A 16,055-nucleotide genomic window follows, 5' to 3' on the forward strand; every position below is an offset into this window, starting at 1 on the left:
AATAGGCATAAATCAGAGCTGTCCTGGCACATCTAGACATATGGTCTTATTACACATAAGGAAACTGAGGTTCCAAGGGGGTAGGAAGCCCCTCTCCCTGTAGACTGGAGGCTACAAAAAATGAGGCAGAAACGTCACCCACCTCTTAACCAGGGCCTGGAGAAGCAAACACACTTGTACAAAATCTCCAAAGAGATGGGCCCTTCAGCCTGTCAATCACATCTGCCTCAGGAACCCCAGGACTCCCACTGCAGGACCAGGCTAGCTCACACAACAGCAGAGAGGCCTTAAGCCTGGACACAAGCAGACTGGTCCCTGCTCTGGTTACCCTGCCAGAACTGGGTGGCAAACTGGACCTTCTCCTCCTCCCTTCCTCCCTCCCTCTGTTACGAGACCATGGGCTGTCCCTTCTGCAAACTTGAGGCCTCCACTCCAAGAAGACTCCGGCAGCCAACCTCGATGAAGAGCCCCAGGGGGTCAAAATCAGAGCCCAGGAGTGGTGACAGCTGGGCCTCCATTACCGTGCTCTCACAAAGGACCAAGCTCCGTGTAGTATGTTCTCCAGAGGCCCCAACAGGATCCTGGGACGACCTGGTAGTCCTTGCTCCCCACCTTCCCTCAGTCCGAGCTTGTCTCTGACGCACCGCGATCTTGATCGTCCCTGTTTCCCCCTTTTCAAGGCTAGGCTCCGGGCTGTCCCGAAGCCGCCGGCAGGTGACTGAATCCAGCTTGGGGGTTAGTGAGCGCCGGGTGGGCGGGCGCCAGCCACTTGCGCTGCGGCGGGCCAGAGGAGAGGGCGCGCTCCTGTCGCCCCTGCGCCCACAGAGTACCGACCCCACGCACTCGCCCGTCAGCGCCCCGCCCGAGGCCCCCTTCGGACTGGAAGCGGCAGAGGAGAGACCCCTGCCCGGGACGAGGCCTGTGGCGACGCCGACAGAGAGGGCCGAGACCCGACCTCTCAAAGACCTTGCTCTGCGGCCTCGACTTTTCCCATTCGCCCGCTCGCCCGTGAGGCCCTACCCGGCAGCCCGGGGCTGGGCGCTCAGCACCTAGGGCGCGAGGGGGCCGGGGATGGGGCGCGAGGGGGCCGGGGATGGGGCGCGGGAACTGGGCCTGTTTTCCGTACGGAGGCGGCACCGCTGACCTTCTAGCCTCGGCGGGGTGTCGCGGGGTCGCCGGGGGCGGGGAGCAGAGCACGGGCGGAGCCGCCCCGGAGCCCCACCCCAGCCAGCCCGCTGCCTCGCCCTGCCCCGCCCCAACCGGGATCGGGGTGTGGTCCCGAGTTTCTACCGTGGCTTCCAGCTTGCGTCCAGCTCCCAGGAACCTTCCAACGCCCTCAGCCTGTTTCCTGGGAACGGTGCAGGCCGCACGCCTCGCTTTGCCTCAGCCGGCCTGGCCCGCGAAAACGTTCTGACGCCCCTGGGGAACGCCCTCCAACGCGCGACACTGTCCGGGGAACGCTCTTATCCCTCGTTGCCAACTGCAGAGCAGCGGCGGGGAGCATGCAGGACTACGACGAGGTGACGTCCTTCCTGGGCGAGTGGGGCCTTTTCCAGCGCCTCATCTTCTTCCTGCTCAGCGCCAGCATCATCCCCAACGGCTTCAACGGTATGTCAGTCGTGTTCCTGGCGGGGACCCCGGAGCACCACTGTCGGGTGCCGGACACAGCGAACCTGAGCAGCGTGTGGCGCAACCACAGTCTCCCGCTGCAGCTGCAGGACGGCCGCGAGGTGCCTCACAGCTGCCGCCGCTACCGGCTCGCGACGATCGTCAACTTCTCGGCGCTCGGGCTGGAGCCGGGGCGCGACGTGGACCTGGAGCAGGTGGAGCAGGAGGGCTGCCTGGATGGCTGGGAGTTCAACCAGGACATCTACCTGTCCACCATCGTGACCGAGGTGGGTATGTGAGCGACCCAGTATCTGCATCAGTCCCCTCTCGAGACACGCTGGCAGTACCTGGGTCAGCGTCCCCCACTCCTCATCAAACCTGGCCAGCAGTCACCTGGGTTATACTTCCAACACAGGTGTGCAGCCCAAGAGAGCAGGACTCAGGCTCATTGCCCATCGGTTTGTCTCGTAGGGAGGGGATGAAGAAGGGAGAAGGAAAGCAGTTGTCAACTGCCTTTTCCTCTGGCAGTTTCACAAAAGACGAAATTGTTTCCCAAGAGCCTAGATACCGCCAACCCCAGGCTCCCCAGATGGACAGCCTGAGTCAAGTTCCTGCGGTAGGCATGAGGAGGGGGTGTGGGGGATGCTGCTGAGCCACATGTAGACACAAAGAAGAATCTTGCTGCTGGGCAGGGCATGGGCAGGTGTGGTCTGTTCCCTGGCCACAGGCTTCTGGAAGCATCACGGGGTCTCCTGCTCTGCCATACAACTATGGTAAGGCTTGGGTCCTGTCCTGAGCCTCCAGTTTCTCTGAAAAGGAGCAGATGGCCTCCTGATACTGGTGGAGTACAGGGAACTAGGGGAGGCATAACCCTGGCGCCAGGGCACTCATGAAGGGACAGACTCACAGAGACCATCTGAGCATAGGGCCCAGTGGTGGACAGAGGCTCCAGCTTATGCCATTAGCCCCTTAGCATCCTAAGTGGTTTGGTGGCAGGATTTCTAAGTTTCAGCAGTCAGAATACACACGTACTTTGTCCTCTGCATTTCCTGCTTTGCATCTGGTAAGGGCCAGGAGATGCTACGTCAGGGCACATCTTCTGAGGAGGGTATCCTCACAGACTAGTTTCCTGCCATTAATCAGGCAGGTAGGATTCCCAGTTTTTGGCCCATCCTCTGCGCTATGTGAAAACCTGAGCATGGCCTCTGCTAGTCTTTTATCCCCTTCCCCATCACAATGTGGCAATAATTAGACACCATGTCTGGCCTTGTGCTGAACACCGGACTACACACATCTGGGGTGTGGGGTCTGCTTTTGAAGCTCAGATACCCACGGGGACACTGGCTGTGTTAGAGAGAGCTAACATCAAACCTGGTTAATAGCAGGGTTCTGGAACCTGAATTCAAATACTGACTGGCTTGTTGTGTGACCTGGGGCAAAAAAAAGGCCCTCTCTGTGGGGATAGCAGGGTGAGGAACTACTCTAAGAAGGGATGATAAATTTGAACTGAGTCTGGAAATATGAGCAGGACTTGTCCAGGCAAAGAACATGGAAGATTCTGGGAATGAGATTTCATAGATCAGGGTGGCTTAGAGTTCAACGGATGGCAGGTGAGGCTAGAAATGCCTACAGGGGCCTGTCCACAGTGGGCCTTGTAGGAATGTTGAAGAGTTGAGTATATTCTGAGGACAGCGAGGAAATAGTAAGGGTTCCAAGGAAGGGGTAACATGGTCAGATTTGTGTTTGTAGAAAGAACTGTCTCAAGCTACTATGAAAATCAAGAAGATCAGTGAGGAAGCTGTGGGAGTTGCCTTGGCAAGAGATGGGTGGCCAGCTGGGAGTGGTGGCTCTTGAGTCTATAAGACCTGTAGAAAGTGGTCTCAGCCTATGGAGCACCTCTGGATTCCCCCAGCATTGGTTCCATGCCTACCTTGGGCCCTGAGGTGGCCATGCTTCTCTGGCTTGGATCCCCTAGCAGGGGCTCCTAGTGCTTACCCACCCTCTGCCCACAGCCTGATCCTGAGGGATCCAAAAGTAGGGGCCAGCTCACCCCACCTCAGTTCCTGGAAGTGTGGTCAGCATCTGAGCTGGAGCTGGCCCTACTGGCTGCAGCCCTCCTTGACAGCTGGATTGACCTGTCTCTTTCCCCTTCCTTACTGGCTTTGTTCACCTCAGGGTGTGAGGGGTAGGTAGCTGCTGGCTTACAAGTCCATAGCTATCCCTGTTGTACCCTGCTCACAAGGGCCTGTGGACACCTCTGGGGATGCAGATCATCACACACTCACACACATGCACCAGGATTTGCTTTTTTCAGCGGCCTTTCCCGTCCTTGCTTCCTTTTTGGGTGCTGGGAGTAAAATAAAAGGCAAAGGAGCACTAGTGGCTAGGAGGAAGGAGGGGAGAAGCATGAAAGTGAGTAGGGTGGGTGGTTCTCCCTAGAAAGGTGGTGGCACGAGGAGGAGCTCTGGAGTCAGACAGGTGGGTCCGTTCTGACCCCACCCCCAAGCACTGGGCTGACTTCAACAGGTTGCATCACTGCTCAATCAATGCCTCAATTTCCTTATCTATAAAAGGGGACACAAGCAAATGAAAAGATGCTCAGCATCATTAATCATTAAGGAAATGTAAATCAAAACCACAATGAGATGTCACCTCACATCCGTTTGGTTGGCTGCTAATAAAAACAAAAACAAAACAGAAAAATAACAAACAACGATGTGGAGAAGTTGGAACCCTCATGCACAAAATGCAAAATGGTGCAGCCACCACAGAAAACAGTGTGGCAGACTCAATAAATTAAAAATAGAATTATCATATGATCCAGCAATATCACTTCTGGGTGTATATTCAAAAGAATTGAAAGCAGGATCTTGAAATATTTGTATACCCATGTTTGTGGCAGTATTATTCACAATAGCCAAAGAGGTAAAAGCAACTCAAATGTCCAGCAACAGATGAATGGATAAATAAAATGTGGTATATACATACAGTGGAATAGTATTCAGCCTTAAAAAGGAAGGAAATGCTGACACAACGCTACAACATGAATGAAACTTGAGAACATTATGCCAGGTGAAATAAGCCAGACACAAAAAGACAGAAACTGTATGATTTCACTTATATGAGATATGAAGAGTAGTCAAGCTCATAGAAACAGAAAGTAGAATGGTAGTTGCCAAGGGCTGGGAGGAGAGGGAAACAGGGAGTTATTTAATAGATATAGAGTTTCATTTTGCAAGATGAAAAGAGTTCTGGAGATTGGTTGCATGATAATGTGAATATATTTAATTCTACTGAACTGTACACTTAAAAATCGTTAAGATGGTATATTTTATTTTGTGTGAATTTTATTACAGTTGTTAAAAATGAGAATCATAAGAATGTCCAGCTTATCCAAGTTGTTGGGAGGATTCGATGAGATCATGTGCCATGCTATATCCCATAGCACCAGTAAAATGGGCATCATAGGTGGGTGGATGAGGAATGGAAAGGGCAAGACCTCATCACCTCTGGCTGGGCACCATGGGCATTGTGGGAGCTGTTCTAAGGTCCAGGTTGCAGCCGTATAATGGGTGATGAGACTTGCTGGAGGCAGAGCCCCTTTCCCAGGGTGGAATTCTAGGGCCCAGATAATAGGACACAGGTCTGAATCTACTGTGCCAGGGGGAGAAATGGCCTCAGCTCCCCAACAAGGTCAAGCCCAGGGGCCCTGAGTAAGTTCTCTGCATCTCTCTGCCACCATACAGGTAGAGGGACCACCCTCAGATTGTCTCTGCTTTATACCTCTGAAGGGATCTCCTGATGGGCATACCCTCTGGCACAGAGAAGCCCACCTGAGCCAACCCCCTGACCCTTTCACAGGGAAGACGGGTCAGCCAGGGGCCCAAGGATGGCATGTTCTGCTGTGGAAATGCCTTTTAGAGAATGCCAGGAGGCGGGAACCTGGTATCTGAGCTGGGAACTGTGTGCGTGTGTCTGCCTGTGTGTATAGGTGTATAAGGTAGTTTCCTTCCTCTAGGAACTCATGGGTGGAGCTGCGGGCAGCTATGCCCTTCACCATGATAGAACGTTCAACAAAGGGCCTGGGCCTCTGGAGGCACTAGCCTTGTGCTGTCTTTCTTGGGACCTGGGGTCAGGGCTTGGACAGAATAGGACACACTGATTCTCCACCCACAGCCCAAAGGTATGAAATAGGAACAAGGGAGCCTTATCCTCTGCTAACAGTGTGCTTATGGGGGGCACTAGGAGCAGTGAAGGCGGGAACGATGAGACAGACCGAGCCTGGCATCTGACTGACAACTACATGGGACTCCATGTGGCAGCTCATAGGGATGTACCTCTTTTGGGGCCTGGGTGGGCTCTGCCAAAGGTGAAGAGTTTAGGCTGTTATCTTTCCATCAGGCCTGCAGGCTGCCCTGGAATACTGCTGGCTAGTGTGAGACTGGCAACTTGGCTGTTGGGACAGCCTGAATATTAACCAAGTTCACAACCCAGACCTGCCCTCTGGCAGATTCCAAAGGGGATAAAGTGGGGACCTCTGCCTCCAGCCAGCACCAACAGACTTTTATTTCCAGTCAGTGCTTCAGAAAGAGAACAAATAAAGGAGACTGAGGGGCTTTCCCTAGCTCTGGCCTGAATTTGCTTCCCTGTTTGTTTATCAGCTGCCTCACGCCAAGCAGTTTGCCTGTTGCCTCTAAGCTCTGTTCCTCTGACAAACGCCACCAGGATCTCAGAATGTGCCTTTGTTTCGAGGCTGCTTCACCCGAAGCTCCTGCCAAGTTTCTGGACAAACAGACTTTGTCCATCTCTCCTGGTGGGCAGCAGAGCCCTCACACTTTGTCCGAGAGGTAGGGTGGTGCGTTGACAAAAACAAGGCTTGGCAGAGATGGTCAGAAGAGCTGCAGGTGCCTCGGGCTTTGGAAGGGACTGTTATTTCTTCTTTGTGACAAGCTATATTCGATTTATTTTCAAGACTAACGCAGGCCTGCCTTGTTATCTGAAACCTTGGTATAGTTTTAAGCATGTCTGTAGAGTCCAAAAAAAAAAAAAAAAAAGGCAGGGATCCCCATTTGAAGCAGAGAGAATGGAGGCTCTGGGGAAAGGCTTGGCTGACTCACATGCCCTAGCAATTGGCACAGACAGTCCAAGGCTGGTGGCTCCTGCTCTGTGTTTGCAGGACTGGAAGGCAGGTTCATAGTGGCACCTTCCAGAGTTGCCCCTTGGTGCTACGTGGCTGGCACAGACCCCATCCTATTTGCTCTCATTCCCAGAGTGGAGCCTGGTAGAGCTGTGTTGGATCTAATGTCAGGATGCAAGTGGGAGAACCAGGTCCCTGAGTGCCCCTTCTTACCTCAGGCCCCTCCATTCCCATCCCCACCATCCCATTTAAACTACCTGGGTCTTCTGCTTTGGCTCCACCTCTGATGACCACAGAACCGAGGCCTCTCCACCTATGGGTGCTTTTTCTTTACCTCTAATATAAAGAAAAAAAGATACTGAGAACATTTTAGGATTTAGCCTCCCTCCATCTCCTGAGCTCCAAGTTGCAGAGGCTAATTCCTGGTGAGTGCAGCCAGGAGACTGGGGGATCCCATCCTCCACTCAGCCCATATTCATGTAGTGGTGCCTCTACTCCAGGTTCCACAGACTGAGAAGATTGAGGCCCTGGTTCCCCTTGTCCCTGCTTATTGTAGAGTGGAGATTCCATGCCAGGAGAGGCAAGCCAAAAAGAGGGATGCTACCACCTCCAACCAGCCTCTAACTCATAAGGCAGGGGGTGTCATTCTCAGGGCACTTTCCCTTCCCCCCAGTCCTGGAGCAGGGGCTCAGAGATTTTCCCCAGGGGAAAAGTAGTCCATAACAACAGAGAGCTCTGAAGCTGTCCCCACAGGAAATAACTTCATTTGAAACAAGATGTGCAGAAGTTGAAGCCTAAGAGTGCTCTTTAAAACAATGGAGACTGTGGTAGTAAACAATTAAGAGGAGACTGGTAGCTCCGTTTGAGCAACAAGCTAACCCATAGGGCAACTAGATTACCAGAGAGAACCAGAAAAAGAGACAGCTCAGAGCAGTCAGAACAAACCTCAAAGACTTGCCTCAAAACTACTCCTTCAAAGGGGCTTGAATTTAATTGAACTAGACTATAGAATGATTTGTGCCCCGGAGCATTGTTGAAAACAATAAAGGAATGAGCCAGTAATTGGTGGAGCCTAACAGCTAGGTGTGATATCAGCAGAGGCAAACAGCTTAATAGAAAAACTGGGGAAAGAGACAGTCAAAAAGAGCCCTGCTAAAACTATTGTCATCCCAGAGTGACTGTGTACATGCCCAAGGCTGTGCCCTCTGAGGACCATCATCAGAGGCTTCACACTGCAGGGGAAATAGTCTTCACTAAGGGTCCAGCCAAGTCATTAAACAAATAAACAAACAAACAAAAACAAAGACAAGCACCCCCAGGGTTGGGGGGGCTGTTCAGTGCTCAGAGTTTCCACAATATATTTCCTGAAATGTCCAGTTTTTAACCAAAAATTACAATACATGCAAAGAAACAGGAAAATATGACCCAAACTCAGGGAAAAAAAGCAGGAAATAGAAATTGCCTGAAAGGGCTTAGATGTCAGATCTAACAAAAACTTCAAAGCACCCATTATAAATATGTTCAAAGAACTAAAGGAATTCATGCTTTAAAAAGTAAAAGAGGGGCTTCCATGGTGGTGCAGTGGTTAAGAATCCATCTGCCAATGTAGGGGACATGGGTTCAAGCCCTGGTCCGGGAAGATCCCACATGCTGCAGAGCAACTAAGCCTGTGCACCACAACTACTGAGCCTGCGCTCTAGAGCCCGTGAGCCACAACTACTGAAGCCCACGTGCCTAGAGCCCGTGCTCTGCAACAAGAGAAGCCCCTGCAATGAGAAGCCCACACACCACAACTAGAGAAAGCAGGCGCACAGCAACAAAGACTCAACACAGCCAAAAATAAATAAATAAATTTATTTTTAAAAAATCAATTTAAAAAAGTAAAAGAAGGTATGATAACAATGTCCCATCAAATACAGAGTACCAATTAAGATATAAAAATAAAAGCTATAAAAAAAAAGAATCAAATAGAAGTTCCGGAGTTGAAATATACAGTAACTGAAAGTTAAAAATTCACTAGAGAGCCTTAATAGTAGATTTGAACAGACAGAAGAAAGAATCAGCAAATTTGAAGACAGAGCAATATAAATTATGTAACTCAAAAAACAGAAAAAAGGAATGAAGAAAAATGAACAGGGTCTCAGAGAAATGTGGAACACTATTAACTAGACCAACATGTGCATAATGGGAACACTAGAAGGAGAGGAGAGGAAGGAACAGAAAAAAAAATAGTGAAAGAAATAATGCCTGAAAACTTCCCAAATTTGATGAAAAACATTAATCTACACAGCTCAGCAGCTCAACTCCAAATAGAAGAAACAAAAAGAATTTTACACACAGACACATCATGGTAAAGTTATTTACAGTTAAACACCAAGGGAAATTTTTAAAACAGCAAGAAAAATAGGACACATACAAGGAAACCCCAATAAGATTTACATTTGGCTTCTCATAAGAAACAAGAGAGGCCAAAAGGCAGTGAGATAACATATTCAAAGTGCTGAAAGAAAAAACACATCAACCAAAAATGTTGTATCTAGCAAAACTATCTCTTAAAAATGAAATAAAGACATTCGCACACACAGACACACGCACGCATGCACACACAAACCTGAGAGAATTTCTTGCTACCAGTGCTGCCTTACAAGAAATACTAAAGGAAGTTCTTCAGGAATAATTTTTTTTTAATGCACAACTTATTCCCTGAAAACTACAAGGCATCTTTGAAAGAAATTAAAGAAGATGTAAATACAGTAAGTCCCCTACATACGAACCTTCAAGTTGTGAACTTTCAAAGATGCAAATGTGCGTTTGCATGTCCAATCACATAAGGCGTGAGTGAAACTGCAGCTTGCCCTCTGTCTCTCATTGCTGATGATCCTTCAGCTCTACCATCTCCCACCTCCTCTCCCTCCTCCAGTCAGTAACTCTTCTTGCCTGTTCACTCGATGCCAGCCCCTGTATGCCAGCTGTTGTACTGTACTACTGTACTTTTCAAGGTACTGTACTGTAAGATTAAAAATGTTTTCTTTATTTTTTGTGTTTGTTTGTTATGTATTATTTGTGTGAAAAGTATTATAAACCTATTACAGTACAGTACTATATAGCCGATTGTGTTAGTTGGGTACCTAGGCTAACTTTGTTGGACTTACGAACAAATTGGACTTACAAATGTGCTCTCAGAACAGAACTCGTTTGTATGTAGGGGACTTATTGTAAATGGAAAGACATCTCATGTTCTGTTCATGAAGCAGAAGACAATATTGTTAAGATGGCAAAACTCCCCAAATTGATCTACAGATTCAATACAAAAGGTGTTTAATATCATTAGTCATTATGGAAATGCAAATCAAAACCACAAGGAGATACATCTTAACACCCCTGGGATGGTTAAAATTTAAAAGACACACAATAGGGACTTCCCTGGTGGCACAGTGGTTAAGAATCTGCCTGCCAATACAGGGGACATGGGTTCGATCCCTGGTCCAGGAAGATCCCACATGTTTCGGAGCACCTAAGCCTGTGCGCCACAACTACTGAGCCTGCGCTCTAGAGCCTGTGAGCCACAATGACTGAGCCCGTGAGCCACAACTACTGAAGCCTACACACCTAGAGCCGGTGTTCCGCAACAAGTGAAGCCACCGCAATGAGAAGCCCGCGCACCGCAACGAAGAGTAGCCCCCCCTCACCACAACTAGAGAAAGCCTACATGCAGCAACAAAGACCCAACCCAGCCAAAAATAAATAAATTTTTTTAAAAAGACACAATAACAAGTGTTAATAGGAATATGGAAAAATTAAAACCGTCGTTCATTGCTGTTGGGATTGTACAATGATGCAGCCACTTTAGAAAACATTTTTCAGGTTTCTCAAAAGGTTAAACATAGATTTATCATATGACTCAGCAATTCTACTCCTCATATATACCCAAGAGAAATGAGAACATATGTGCTTGCAAAGTCTTGTACACAAAAGTTTATAGCAGCTTTATTCATAATAGCCGAAAAGTGGAAACAATCCAAATGTCTATCAACTGATAAAAGGCTAAATAAAAGGTGGTATATCCATACAATGGTATATTATTCAACCATAGAAAGGAACAAAGTACTGATATTTAGTACAACAACATGGATGAACCTTGAAAACATTATGCTAAGTGAAAGGAGCCAGTCACAAAAGACTATATACTGTATGATTCCACTTATATCAAATGTCCAGAATAGGCAAATTCATAAGTATATTAGTGATTGCCACAGGCTGAGGAAAGAGAATGGGAAGTGACGACTAATGGGCATGGGGTTTCTTGCAGGGGTGATGAAACCATTCTAAAATTAGATAGTGCTGATGATTGCACAATTCTGTGAATATAGTAAAAACCACTGAATTGTAAACATAAGAATGAATTTTATGGTGTGTAAATTATACCTCACTAAAGCCCTTATAAACAAAAAGAATTAAGTAGCCAGATTTTTTCCCCCCAATGGTCAGGAAATTTCCAGTTTTAAGTCTGCAACTAAGTTATAAAGAAGAAATTGTGGGTGGATATATATACTATTATTAACTAACTACTACTTCCTCTTCTTCCTCCCGAATGAAAAATATAACTATAAGAGAACACATAGAAATCCATTCTTAAATGAACTATTGCTAGTTTTTCATTCACAGCTGTCTCTGAGATTGAAGTCCATTTATAAAGGGATTTTACACCTTGTGGTAAAAGCTTTTCTGGTTTTTAGTCATTGAATAGAAAGTTCTCTTTTCTAACAATCTCTTCTGCCTAGTCAGGTTTAAGTATAACCTGCTTTGCTTATTCATTAATGCTGTTTGTTATAAGTCATGGTTTTGGTTAGGACAAAGGCATGAGATCAGTAGAAAGGGAACTACCATTTAATGAGGCCTGTAATGTGTCACTGTCAGACACACTACTTACATTTCCTGTCCAATGCTCATAACAAGCTCAAGAGGGAGTATTATTGTCACCTCTTTGAAGATGAGAAAACAGGCTAATGGAGGTGAATGAGTGGCCCAAAGTCACACAGCTGGAAGTGGTAGAACCCAAGAAAGCCTGTGCTCTTTGCTCAACATCAGGCTGCCTTCCAGAGTTCTCAGTTCTATGCAGGTCACAGGAATACACTTATCTTTATGGTCCTTTATGGCTTTGGTAAAGGCTAAAATTGCTAGACTTTGGTTACTTGGAGAGTTCAAGGTTGAGGGTGATTTTCAAAGGACAGTGTGTGAGGGATTTCCCTGGTGGTGCAGTGGTTAAAAATCTGCCTGCCAATGCAGAGGACACAGGTTCAAGCCCTGGTCCTGGAAGATCCCACATGCTGCGGAGCAACTAAGCCCGTGCGCCACAACTACTGAGCCTGTGCTCTAGAGCCCACGAACCACAACTACTGAGCCCGCGTGCCACAACTACTGAAGCCCACCCTCCTAGAGCCCGTGCTCTTCAACAAGAGAAACCACAGCAATGAGAAGCCCGCACACTGCTACAAAGAGTAGCCCCTGTTCGCTGCAACTAGAGAAAGTCCGCGCACAGCAACGAAGACCCAACACAGCCAAAAATAAATAAATAAATGTAAATTTAAAAAATAAAGGACAGTGTGTGATACCACACATTTCCAAACTAATTTTCCATTACTAATTGTTCAACATTCATTCATCGACAGTTTGTTAAGCATCTACCACATGCCTAGCCTTGTACATGCATTAGTTATCTAGAATGATAATATGAATGTGTTCAGGTTTTAGAACTCTGTCCATCTGGAGAAGGTTGAGCAGGGGGTGCCTCTTTTCCTCTCTAGCCAGAGAGCACAGTGGCCCAGAACAAAGCCAACCCCACCCAGGACGGCTGGGCTCATGCATGCACATGTGAACACCTGATCTGTCCTGTAAAGTATGCTTGACCTTGGGCTTTGTGGAGGCAGTGACCATGTCTGCTTTGTGCCCCATACACAGTCTGGCCCAGAGCATGTGCTCAGTGATGGTTGAATAAATGGTTACGCAATTCCTTTTACCAATCCATTAGAACTCAGGCTAGTCACTTCATTGCCCTATGCCTTCATTAACTCATTTGTAAAATGGGGATAAAGAGAATACCCATTTCACATGGCAACTTTGAGATCCCATGAGTAATACAAGGCACACAGTGAGCACACAATACACTGTACTTGTCCTTCCTATTATTATTACTGTTGAGGGCATGAGACGCATATTCTTCTAGGCCAAGAGTGACCTCATGTCCCCTATTACCCTGTGACATGGTTTTCTGTTTTTTAAAGCAGAGCTGAAGGCTAGATGGCCCAGCCAAATGGAGCTTACTCTGCTCTGTTAGGGAACATTGGTCTAAGATCTTGAGGATGAGATAGACACAGTAATCCTGTGAGAGCACATCCAGTGCCTCAACGCAACACAGTTTGGGACATTCTGCTCTTTGTCTATGGTGTGTGTGGAAATGTGGGTTATGTTTCAGTAATGGTAGTATTTGACCTTAAAGCACAGCTCCCGAGCGATGCCAAGGCAGTTCCTCACCAGGCCATCAGCCATTAGCCTCTGAGCAGACTGTGTGTATATATGTATGTTTGAGTGTGCATGTGTGTACACACATGTGCAGAGACCCATGGGACAGTTCTGTCTCATCAGGGAAAAGACTGTCTCCCACTGGTCCTGCCATGTCATTGTTAACCACAGGGAGTTCCCTGGGACCTGGCTATTGAGGCCCCAAGACACACCCCTACAAACCCCCAAGGGACTGGGGCAGGCAGGGCCTGGCCTCCTTAAGAATAGCCCCATGGAGAAAACAGCACCCCTTACAGGCTGGCAGCTGATTTATTGGACCCCAGTTCCATGAGCCTCGGCCAAAACTATCTGCCAGTCTTGTCCTATTACCAGGTCTCTTGCAGCTTTCGAAAAGACTCTTTGGGTACAGTAATTCCCCAAGAAGGAACCCAGCCTTGGAACCAACCATAAGTAGCCATGAGGTCCAGCTGCCTTCCCCTGCCAGGTGTGAACAGGATCTCCCTGCATGGTGTTGACAGGGGTTCTTGGGCCCCTCTTCAGGGAAGGAAGGGGGACCTAGAACCATGGCCTCATGGCCTCCAGTAGGAGAGCAATGGGGAGCTGGCCCTCACCTCACCTTTCTCAGCACCCAATTCAGAACTCCTTTCCTTGCTCCATTCCCCAAAGAGACTAGGCTTGACCCACAACCAGGGCCAGCTTCATGGGCATCAACCCATGCAGTCACACAGGACCCCACACTTGGTTTTAATGCTCTGCTATTGACGTCTTGAAATTTTTTTTAAATAAATTTATTTATTTCTTTTTGGCTGTGTTGGGTCTTCGTTGATGTGCACGGGCTTTCTCTGGTTGCAGCGAGCGGGGGCTACTCTTTGTTGCGGTGCGCGGGCTCTTCGTTGTGGCGCATGCTGGTGGTGCAGTGGTTAAAAATCTGCCTGCCAATGCAGAGGACACAGGTTCAAGCCCTGGTCCTGGAAGATCCCACATGCTGCGGAGCAACTAAGCCCGTGCGCCACAACTACTGAGCCTGTGCTCTAGAGCCCACGAACCACAACTACTGAGCCCGCGTGCCACAACTACTGAAGCCCACCCTCCTAGAGCCCGTGCTCTTCAACAAGAGAAACCACAGCAATGAGAAGCCCGCACACTGCTACAAAGAGTAGCCCCTGTTCGCTGCAACTAGAGAAAGTCCGCGCACAGCAACGAAGACCCAACACAGCCAAAAATAAATAAATAAATGTAAATTTAAAAAATAAAGGACAGTGTGTGATACCACACATTTCCAAACTAATTTTCCATTACTAATTGTTCAACATTCATTCATCGACAGTTTGTTAAGCATCTACCACATGCCTAGCCTTGTACATGCATTAGTTATCTAGAATGATAATATGAATGTGTTCAGGTTTTAGAACTCTGTCCATCTGGAGAAGGTTGAGCAGGGGGTGCCTCTTTTCCTCTCTAGCCAGAGAGCACAGTGGCCCAGAACAAAGCCAACCCCACCCAGGACGGCTGGGCTCATGCATGCACATGTGAACACCTGATCTGTCCTGTAAAGTATGCTTGACCTTGGGCTTTGTGGAGGCAGTGACCATGTCTGCTTTGTGCCCCATACACAGTCTGGCCCAGAGCATGTGCTCAGTGATGGTTGAATAAATGGTTACGCAATTCCTTTTACCAATCCATTAGAACTCAGGCTAGTCACTTCATTGCCCTATGCCTTCATTAACTCATTTGTAAAATGGGGATAAAGAGAATACCCATTTCACATGGCAACTTTGAGATCCCATGAGTAATACAAGGCACACAGTGAGCACACAATACACTGTACTTGTCCTTCCTATTATTATTACTGTTGAGGGCATGAGACGCATATTCTTCTAGGCCAAGAGTGACCTCATGTCCCCTATTACCCTGTGACATGGTTTTCTGTTTTTTAAAGCAGAGCTGAAGGCTAGATGGCCCAGCCAAATGGAGCTTACTCTGCTCTGTTAGGGAACATTGGTCTAAGATCTTGAGGATGAGATAGACACAGTAATCCTGTGAGAGCACATCCAGTGCCTCAACGCAACACAGTTTGGGACATTCTGCTCTTTGTCTATGGTGTGTGTGGAAATGTGGGTTATGTTTCAGTAATGGTAGTATTTGACCTTAAAGCACAGCTCCCGAGCGATGCCAAGGCAGTTCCTCACCAGGCCATCAGCCATTAGCCTCTGAGCAGACTGTGTGTATATATGTATGTTTGTGTGTGCATGTGTGTACACACATGTGCAGAGACCCATGGGACAGTTCTGTCTCATCAAGGAAAAGACTGTCTCCCACTGGTCCTGCCATGTCATTGTTAACCACAGGGAGTTCCCTGGGACCTGGCTATTGAGGCCCCAAGACACACCCCTACAAACCCCCAAGGGACTGGGGCAGGCAGGGCCTGGCCTCCTTAAGAATAGCCCCATGGAGAAAACAGCACCCCTTACAGGCTGGCAGCTGATTTATTGGACCCCAGTTCCATGAGCCTCGGCCAAAACTATCTGCCAGTCTTGTCCTATTACCAGGTCTCTTGCAGCTTTCGAAAAGACTCTTTGGGTACAGTAATTCCCCAAGAAGGAACCCAGCCTTGGAACCAACCATAAGTAGCCATGAGGTCCAGCTGCCTTCCCCTGCCAGGTGTGAACAGGATCTCCCTGCATGGTGTTGACAGGGGTTCTTGGGCCCCTCTTCAGGGAAGGAAGGGGGACCTAGAACCATGGCCTCATGGCCTCCAGTAGGAGAGCAATGGGGAGCTGGCCCTCACCTC

At 48.2% G+C, this 16,055-nt stretch overlaps 1 protein-coding gene across 1 annotated transcript in view; it reads left to right on the forward strand.

Moving 5' to 3' along the window:
- The first annotated feature begins 1,292 nt into the window (after positions 1–1,292).
- Positions 1,293–16,055, forward strand: part of SLC22A4 (solute carrier family 22 member 4) — a 53,176-nt gene continuing 38,413 nt past the window's right edge. The window contains exon 1 of the mRNA XM_007110707.4: positions 1,293–1,895. Within this exon, the coding sequence (XP_007110769.2) occupies positions 1,503–1,895 (393 nt within the window). The 5' untranslated portion in view covers positions 1,293–1,502. The remainder of the gene's footprint in view (positions 1,896–16,055) is intronic.

Source organism: Physeter macrocephalus, chromosome 8 (genome assembly GCF_002837175.3).
Source record: "Physeter macrocephalus isolate SW-GA chromosome 8, ASM283717v5, whole genome shotgun sequence".
NCBI lineage: Eukaryota > Metazoa > Chordata > Mammalia > Artiodactyla > Physeteridae > Physeter > Physeter macrocephalus.